This window comes from Desmodus rotundus, chromosome 7, assembly GCF_022682495.2.
Source record: "Desmodus rotundus isolate HL8 chromosome 7, HLdesRot8A.1, whole genome shotgun sequence".
NCBI lineage: Eukaryota > Metazoa > Chordata > Mammalia > Chiroptera > Phyllostomidae > Desmodus > Desmodus rotundus.
In genome coordinates, this window is record NC_071393.1 from 11,325,503 (window position 1) to 11,333,955 (window position 8,453).

General features: G+C 58.5%; 1 protein-coding gene across 1 annotated transcript in view; it reads left to right on the top strand.

Moving 5' to 3' along the window:
- The window catches only part of TRPV4 (transient receptor potential cation channel subfamily V member 4), a 33,880-nt gene extending 26,305 nt beyond the window's left edge, over positions 1-7,575 (top strand). The window contains exons 11-16 of the mRNA XM_024566782.3: positions 188-353; positions 602-668; positions 3,194-3,510; positions 4,853-4,980; positions 6,310-6,431; positions 6,884-7,575. Coding sequence (XP_024422550.1) covers positions 188-353; positions 602-668; positions 3,194-3,510; positions 4,853-4,980; positions 6,310-6,431; positions 6,884-7,041 — 958 coding nt within the window. The 3' untranslated portion in view covers positions 7,042-7,575. The remainder of the gene's footprint in view (positions 1-187; positions 354-601; positions 669-3,193; positions 3,511-4,852; positions 4,981-6,309; positions 6,432-6,883) is intronic.
- Positions 7,576-8,453: the final 878 nt, after the last annotated feature.

Here is an 8,453-nt window from a genome sequence, read left to right on the forward strand (position 1 = left end):
AGCCATTGTCAAGTAATCTGGTTAACAGAATGCTGGGGAGCCCAGGGAACCCACTCTGTCTGTCTTCTGGGTTTCTGGAGGGAATCGGGATGTCTTGGTACCCGAGGGCTCTGGGCATGTCTCCCCCTTCAGGGCCTCATTGTCCCTTCTCTCCTCTGGCCCTTCTTGCGGCCTCTGCTGCCTGTAGCTTCATCTACTCCGTGCTGGTGATTGTCGCGGCCGCCCTCTACCTGGCCGGGGTGGAGGCTTACCTGGCCGTCATGGTCTTTGCCTTGGTCCTGGGCTGGATGAATGCACTTTACTTCACACGTGGGCTGAAGCTAACAGGGACTTACAGCATCATGATCCAGAAGGTAGGGAGTGGGAGCCTGGCAGACTGTGGGCCTGGGAGGGGGCCGCACACGCCTCGCACACGTCTCACGGGTGCAGACCGCGCTGTGGGCCCGAGGACGTGGGGCATCTGAGGGCAGCAGGCAGGGCCTGGGCATCGGGGGTGGGGGAGACCAGGGTGCAGTTGGAAAGAGGGTTTGGAGGGGAAGCACTGGGAAAGGGAGAGGCCACCTGTCCCATCTTTGCCTCCATCACCCTGCTGGGTCTTTAGATCCTCTTCAAGGACCTGTTCCGCTTCCTGCTGGTCTACTTGCTCTTCATGATCGGCTATGCCTCCGGTGAGCTCTGGGTGCCTGGGGAGGGGGTGGGCTGGTGGGGGCAGGGCAAGGACTAGAACCGAAGCCACGCTGTGTGGAGGGAAATCCCCAGTGTTTGCTGAGCTCTCACTGCGTGCCGGGCACTGAACGAAGTCCTTTCCCATCCCCAACGCATTTAATTTTCCCAATGAGTCTGTAAGGTGAGTGCCTTTATTATGTCCTTTCACAGGTAGGGAAACTGAGGCTTAACTATCTAACCCAAGTTCAAGAGCTAGGAAATGCTAGAACTGCCATTATTAGCTATTGTTGCAAAAGAAGCCACCTGAACCTAGTGGATTAAAACAACCACCGTTCATTTACTGCTCACAAGTCCACGGTCATTGGGTGGTGTGCTGTCCCGGAGCAGGTCTGGCCGACCTTGGCAGGTGCCCATGTCTGTGTTCGGGGGGGTGGGTTGGCTGCCAGCTTACTGGCCTTGGTAGGATGGCCGCAGCTGGGAGGACTTCTCACTCTTCCCCGTGGTCCCTTGTCCTCCAGCCGGCTAGTTCAGGCTTGGTCACATGGTGGTCTGAGGGGTCTGAGAATGTGAATGGAGGTGTTCGAGGTCACTTCCTGGCATGACATCACTTCTGCATCACTCTACTGGCCAGAGCAAGTCTCAAGGCCAGCCTTGTTCAGAGGGTGGGGAAGTAGACTAGACATTTAAAAATTTATTTATTTATTTTATTTTTAAAGAGGGGAAGGGAGGGAGAAAGGGAGAGAGACATCAATGTGTGGTTGCCTCTTGCGCACCCCCTACTTGGGAACATGGCCCTCAGCTCAGGGATGTGTCCTGATTGGGAATCAAACAGGCGACCCTTTGGTTCACAGGCTGGCACTCAATCCACTGAGCCACGCCAGCCAGGGCTAGACTAGACTTCTTGATAGAAGGAGCTGCAAAGGCACATTGAAGGGGTGCAGATACAGGGGAGGGTGCGTTTTAATAATTCATGTATCAGCCCAGGTCTTTTTTAAAAGCTGGATACTGGCTCCCTCCAATATGCTTTCTCTGTGGTGTCACGCGGACCTCAGTGTCACAGGCTATGGGGAAGGACCAGGGATGGGGAAACTGCCCAAGCCATTGGGCTGGTCCCTGGAGGGTGGGTGATCTGCCATTCAGTACCCAGCATCCAAAAGGGAGTGGCCAACTCGGGCTCCCCTGGCCACATTCGCATCTGAGGAGGTCAGTCTGGGGACCAGCGCTGAAGCAGGGGTCTGTTGGGAGCGAGATTTTAGCCCAGATGGGGCCGAGCTCTGCCTGGGTTATTCTGGGGAACCAGAACTGTCGCCTTAGCTGGGGCAGAGAGGGATAGGGCACAGCTGCCCCCTCCCAGTGACAGGACTTGGAAAACCTAGACAGCATGTCAGGGGCGCCACATGGTGTGGGATTCAGGTCCAGTCCAGCCCTGCTGCAGTCCTGGTTCCAGAAACTGAGGCAGAGGCTTGGGGGCTAAAGCAGCACCTTCGCGGGCAGCTTGGTCCCAGGCCTTCTCCTGCTGTGGGACACTAGGTCCCTAGTCTGAGACTGACCTAACACAAACACGACTCGCACTCTGATTCTACATGTTTTGTGCCCATGGCAGACATCGCTAATGGATCACAGAACTGTCCTTCTGATGAGTCCAGACAAGGTCTCAGAATCCTTTTCAAGACACATTTCAGCAGCCACTGCACAACTGAGTAGCGTTAGCATATGAGTAGAAACCTAATTGCTGCAACCCCAGGTTGAAGGCGCTCTGGCCTTCTGTGCCACACTGACCGAAGGGGCTGGGTCTCCTCTTGCTCTCTGCCCTGGATGGTGTAGGGGCAGGTGCTGCCCCTAAACTGTGTTGAAAAGGACTCCAAAGCTCCATCTGGGGTCAGTGGGGAGGGACGAGCACCACAATCAGTGGAGATGTCTGGAGGGGGTAAGGGCCTGAGTGCGCACGGTCTCTTGCCAGTCGGGACTGGGCCCTGGTTTCCACTCTTCCTCTGTTTGCTGCTGTGGGCCAGGAAGCAGCACCTTGAGAGGGAGTCCGCCCCAGGAAGTCTGGAGTTCCAGGCTCCCAAGACCTCCAGGAACGATAGCGAGCTCAGGGCTTCTCAGCCTCGGCACTGTGCACGGGGTGGGGGTGGGGGGGCTGCCCTGTGTGTGGTGGGATATGCAGCAGCATCAGCCAGTAGCTGCCAGTAGAGCCCCCTCCAGCTGTGACAACCAAACGTGTCTCACGACATTGCCAGATGTCCCCCGGGGGATAAAGTGGCCCAGACTGAGAACCACCTGACTAGCTCCTGGGAAGCTTTTCCTTCTTAGCAAAGGTTTGTGGGGAGAGCAATGCCTTGGATTCAGAAAGACCCAGGTTCGACCTTTGGCTTGGCTTACGTGCTGGGTAACCTGGGGCCGGTGCGGTGCTCTCCTGGCCCCGAGCCTCAGCTCCCCCCTCCTGAATCAAATGGGGATGATTCTCCCCACCTCTCAGCCTGCATCTCACACTCAGCGAATGCCCCCCTGCCCCCCACCCCCACAGCCCTGGTGTCCCTACTGAACCCGTGCGCCAACATGAAGGTGTGCAGTGAGGACCACACCAACTGCACGGTGCCCACGTACCCCTCCTGCCGCGACAGCGACACCTTCAGCACCTTCCTGCTGGACCTCTTCAAGCTGACCATCGGCATGGGCGACCTGGAGATGCTGAGCAGCACCAAGTACCCCGTGGTGTTCATCATCCTGCTGGTCACCTACATCATCCTCACCTTTGTGCTGCTCCTCAACATGCTCATCGCCCTGATGGGGGAGACGGTGGGCCAGGTCTCCAAGGAGAGCAAGCACATCTGGAAGCTGCAGGTGAGGCCCGGGACACCCATCCTCACCCCGCCAGCCACTCTGCTCCGTCCACGACAGGGAGCTCTGACCCACCACACCTCCTCAGCCTTCTGCCCTGCGTGAGCCACACCATCTCCTGCCTCCACTTCCCTGCCCGTAAAATGGGCATCCAAGGCGGCTGCCTGCTTCCCGGAGCCACCTACTGCGTTTCCAGTGGCTTCTTGCCTGCCCACCAGCAGTGGTCTCAGATCTGCCTGTGGCCCAGTTTGGAGGACATAGTTGGCCTCCTCCGGCACCACGGAGTGACCTCTGTCGTCACAGGGAATGCGCAGAGGGTGTCAGTGTGCCAGCAGGGGTCCATGCTGAGCCCCGGGTGCGCCGGGTCATACAAAAGGCAACGTGGATGCAGCCACATTGGCATGGGAGTTGGGGGTTAGGGGGCGCTGCTGCTCAGCTGCCCAGAGGTTTCTGTGCAATCCTAGGGAGCAGAGGCCCTGGTGGGCCTCGCACAGTTCAGGAAGCTGGGTTTCCACCATAAAGAGGGACTTTCCAAGGCCCAGGTATGCGGCGCCCACTTTTACCTCGAGTTGGTGCGTTTCAAGGAAATGGCGTAGCGAGAGAAAGAAACCCCAAGGCCACCCTCCCCAATCTGGCCTCTGGGAAGCATGCAGACCTGCTCCGGAACCCCGTCCATTCCGCTCACTTCCCGGCCTCAGCTCCCCCGCAGCGTGTGACTCCTAAGGTGTGCAGGGCATCTGCGGGCTGGATTTGACTCGCAGAGATTTCTGTTTTTCCTATTTGACCAGCAAAGAGTTATTTTTTTTCCCCGTATCACTGTATTTTTAAAAATTTAATGCAACATTTTAAAATTAAGCGAGTTCCTATAAAAATCCAGGTTTCTGGCCTTTCTTGAAAAGTTGGATGGTGGGGGGGGGGATGGAAAAAAAGAAAAAAGAGAGAAAAACAAAAAAGAAAAGTTGGAAGCCTGGTGAGGTGGGCCCACACTCCGGCCTGGCCCCGCTCAGTGGGTGGGTGGCAGTGGCTGCCTCCTGCACAGGGGCGGTGCTCCCTGGTTGGCCCCAGTCCCCGCCCCTCCCTGGTGTCGGACACTGAGCGTGGCTGCTGTGCAGAGTCATGGGGCTTGGGCTCGGGCTGAGGCCTTTAACACTGATCCTGCTGCACTTGCTTATCCTGTGGGGCCCCTGGGTGGGTATTGGCGTTTGTAACTGTTTCCTGGGTAGGAGCTAGGAAGCCTATTTCTCTGCCCGTCCTGGCCTGTCGCGTCCTTTCTGCCACTAGGGCAGCAAGCGCGGGCGGGGAGGTGGCTCACCCTAGGCTTGCCCCTCTCCCCACCCCCCTGCAGTGGGCCACCACCATCCTGGACATCGAGCGCTCCTTCCCTGTGTTCCTGAGGAAGGCCTTCCGCTCTGGCGAAATGGTGACCGTGGGCAAGAGCTCCGACGGCACCCCGGACCGCAGGTGGTGCTTCAGGTGAGGGGGGCGGGCGGGGCGGAACATTCCTGCCAGATGGGGCCTCCTTACGTTTTCTGCCCATGGCAGCTTCTCTAGTCGCTGGGGCCCTAGGGTCCTGACCGAGGCTTAGTCGTGCAGGTTGTCCGCTTCTCAGCCTCAGCTTCTTCCCTGTGAGAGGGGGCCGTGATCCCATGCCCCCCGGATCGCACCCCCAGGCCCGCTGTGTGGATTGGGTGGGCTAGGGCTTGAGACAGCACCCAGTGCACGTCAGCGGGACACGCACACGGTGGCGGGTGTGACCGCTCCTCTGTCCCTTGCTGCAGAAGCAGGGACTGGGAGGCAGGTTCATCTCAGGGCATCACGCTCTACTGATAAAACAATGGGGCCGGCTGCTTGCACAGTTGAACCCGGGCCAGTCTTTTCTTGCAAGCCAAACCGTTCTTTGCAAAGTGTTGGCCAGCACAGCGCTCAGTGGTGCCTGGAGTCAGGCAAACGCAGTTCCCTCACCTGCGAAGTGGGGGCGATAGTAGCACGCAGCTCACAGGCTGGCTGGTTAATCCTGGTCACCTGGAACCCTCAATTTAAATCCCGGCTAACTGACCAGCTCTGGGACCTTGGGCAGTTTAACAAGCCTCCATTCCCTCACCTGTCAGCTGGGAACAGCGAAGGTGTCTTCCTCACTGAGTCCAGACACGTAGCAATTGCTCGAGAAAGGGAGGCTGAATGAAAATAGCAAACATCATTTTAAAAAGGAAAAATGACATTGAGCCAGTTTGGGCTTAAGGGGCTGTAACCTGACTTTCTGAGGGTGTCCCAAAAATAAGAGGTAAGAGGGTGCAGATGAGTGGGTAAGCCTACACCGGGATACCCGTACAACGGGATGTTGCTCAGCCGTGGAAAGGAAGGACGTTTGGCACTCGCTGCGACATGGATCGACCTCAGAGTCATCTGCTAAGTGAACGCAGCCAGCCCCGAACGGCCACACACTCTGTGATCCGCTTATGTGAAATGTCCAGAACAGGGGACTTCATAGAGACGAAAGTAGGATAGAGGTAACCGGGGGCTGGCAGAGGGCGCAGCTGGCTACATAATTTCCGTTTGGGGTGATAAAGAAGTTTTAGAGTTAGAGAGCGGTGATGGTTGCACAACCTTGGGAATCTATTTAAGGCACTGGATCGCACACTTGAAAATGGTTAAAATGGCAACTGTTATGCATATTTGGCCAGAATGAAAATAAGGATGTGGGTGTGCTGAGGAGGAGGGTGTGCAGGGAGGCTGCCTGGGGCTGCGGCAGGGGCGCTGCCTTGGCAGGGTCCCCTGAACTTCCTCTGCTGTGGCCCCTGCCAGGGTGGATGAGGTGAACTGGTCTCACTGGAACCAGAACTTGGGCATCATCAATGAGGACCCGGGCAAGAACGAGAGCTACCAGTATTACGGCTTCTCGCACACCATGGGCCGCCTCCGCAGGGGTGAGTGAAAGGACAGGGGGCGTTAGGGGGCGGACTCAAGGGCACAGAGCGGGACCCCTGGGCCCTTCTCATTTCAGATTGGCTCTGAGCGGCCCTGTGCCCTGCCTGAGACTCAGTGTTCCCATCTGTGGAATGGGGGGTCAGATGAACTGCCCGCTGAGTGTCCCTTGTGAATGCCAGGGCACCTCACTTCCACTGCACTGAGGGCCGGAGATGTGGCAGGCAGGACACTCGGGCACTGGGACCTGGTTCGACTTCTGATCGTCCCATTTACTCCTGTGTGCTCCGGGGCAAGCACCTTGACCTCTCCGAGCCCCAGTTTCCACCTCCATAAAATGGGGATGATAAGACCTCCCCCCTTAGGTCACTGTGGAGCGCCTGGTACACAGGAGGCGCCTCCCATACGCACGTGCCCTCTCTGCCACCCCTCACTTCGGCCATGCTCTGTACAGATCGCTGGTCCTCCGTGGTGCCACGCGTGGTGGAACTGAACAAAACCTCGAACCCAGATGAGGTGGTGGTGCCTCTGGACAACATGGGGAACCCCAGCTGTGACGGCCGCAAGCAGAGCTACCCCCCCAAATGGAGGACTGATGACGCCCCCCTCTAGGGGCTGCAGGCAGGGGCACAGTCTCCTGCCTGCAGCCCAGCCCCCTCCCCTCCCCCCACCCATTTCTGGTCCACCTGCATTTCAGCCTCACCGTCCGGTCCGCTCCGTGGACCCCCAGAGGTGAGGGCCAGGAGGAGATGCCGGGCTGGCCCTAGGACCCTCTGGTTGCCAGGCTCCCGCCCCCAGCTCTGCCTCCCCACCTGGCACGGGGCTCCTGGCCGCCTGTCTCACTCCCATGGAGTCACAGAAGCCAAAGCCAGGGACTTTCTGCCCACAGGGGCTCCCGCTGCCTCTCCATTATTTATTTGCTCTGCTCAGGAAAGCAACATGGCCCCTGCCCCCGGCTGGAACCCGGCAGTGGGCTCAGGACCCTGGTCCAGGTGCAGCGCCAGCCAAGCCCCCAGCCCCAGCCTGTGCCCAGCACCATGTGCTGCCGCTGGGTGGCCTTGTGAGGGCCAGGACCTCGGGGTGGGCTGCCCCTTTTGTGCATTCTGTAGAGGGTCTGGGGTTTGTTGGTGCTCAATAAATGTTCATTCACTGATGGTGGCGACGGTGCGGATGGTGGTGGGGGGAGTGGTACCAGGCACAGGATGACAGCAGGGAGGGGGAAGAGCTCAGAAATGCCTATGAGGGGGATGAGGGAGGTTGTAGTGACCCAGGTGGTGGTTAAGGGGGTGGCTGGGGGCTGCACAGGAGGTGGTGGTGGCCTGAGAGATGGGGGTGACTGGAGTGGTGATGGGAGAGGTGGAGGTGCAGGGAACTGGAGGAGAGTCATGCCGGAGGAGGGGAGTTAGGTTGATGGGGGTAATAATGCTGCTTGGGAAGTAATAATTACTGAGTAATGCTGGGGGGGAGCAACACTGGGGGGAGAGCAATGCTGGTGGAGATAGCCGTGATGCTCGCTGAGGGATAAGGATGCTGGTGGGGGGAGCGTGATGCTCACTGGGGTACCGTGATGCTGGCTGGGGGGTAAGACAGCTGCTGGTAGGGGCAGAGCAGGGGCAGAGGTGACAGCTGTGGAGATGGGTGAGCCAGCCATCAGGTGTCAGCAGCGGGGTGATGGCGAGGACCTAGTGGCTATAGGACGGTGCCGGCTCCTGGAGAGGTGAAAGTGCTTGGGGCGTCTGGGGTAGGGATGCCGCCCCCGCTTCTCTGGGCCTCTGTGTCCCCATCCATCAGAAGGAGGAGAATCAATGACAGGAGGGACATGAGTCTCTTTGAGAAGAAAGGGGGGCTAACTGTGTCACCACCAAGAGTGGTGAGGGGACTCCTGCTTTCCAAGCGCCCATTCTCTCTGTCTCCCTCTGCGTTGCCTCCCAGCGGCTGATGGGTTCTTCTCGCGGTCCATGGATGGCCCCACTTTTCACGAGCCTGCATGCTTCCTCATTCCAGTCCAACACACGGAGAGGGGT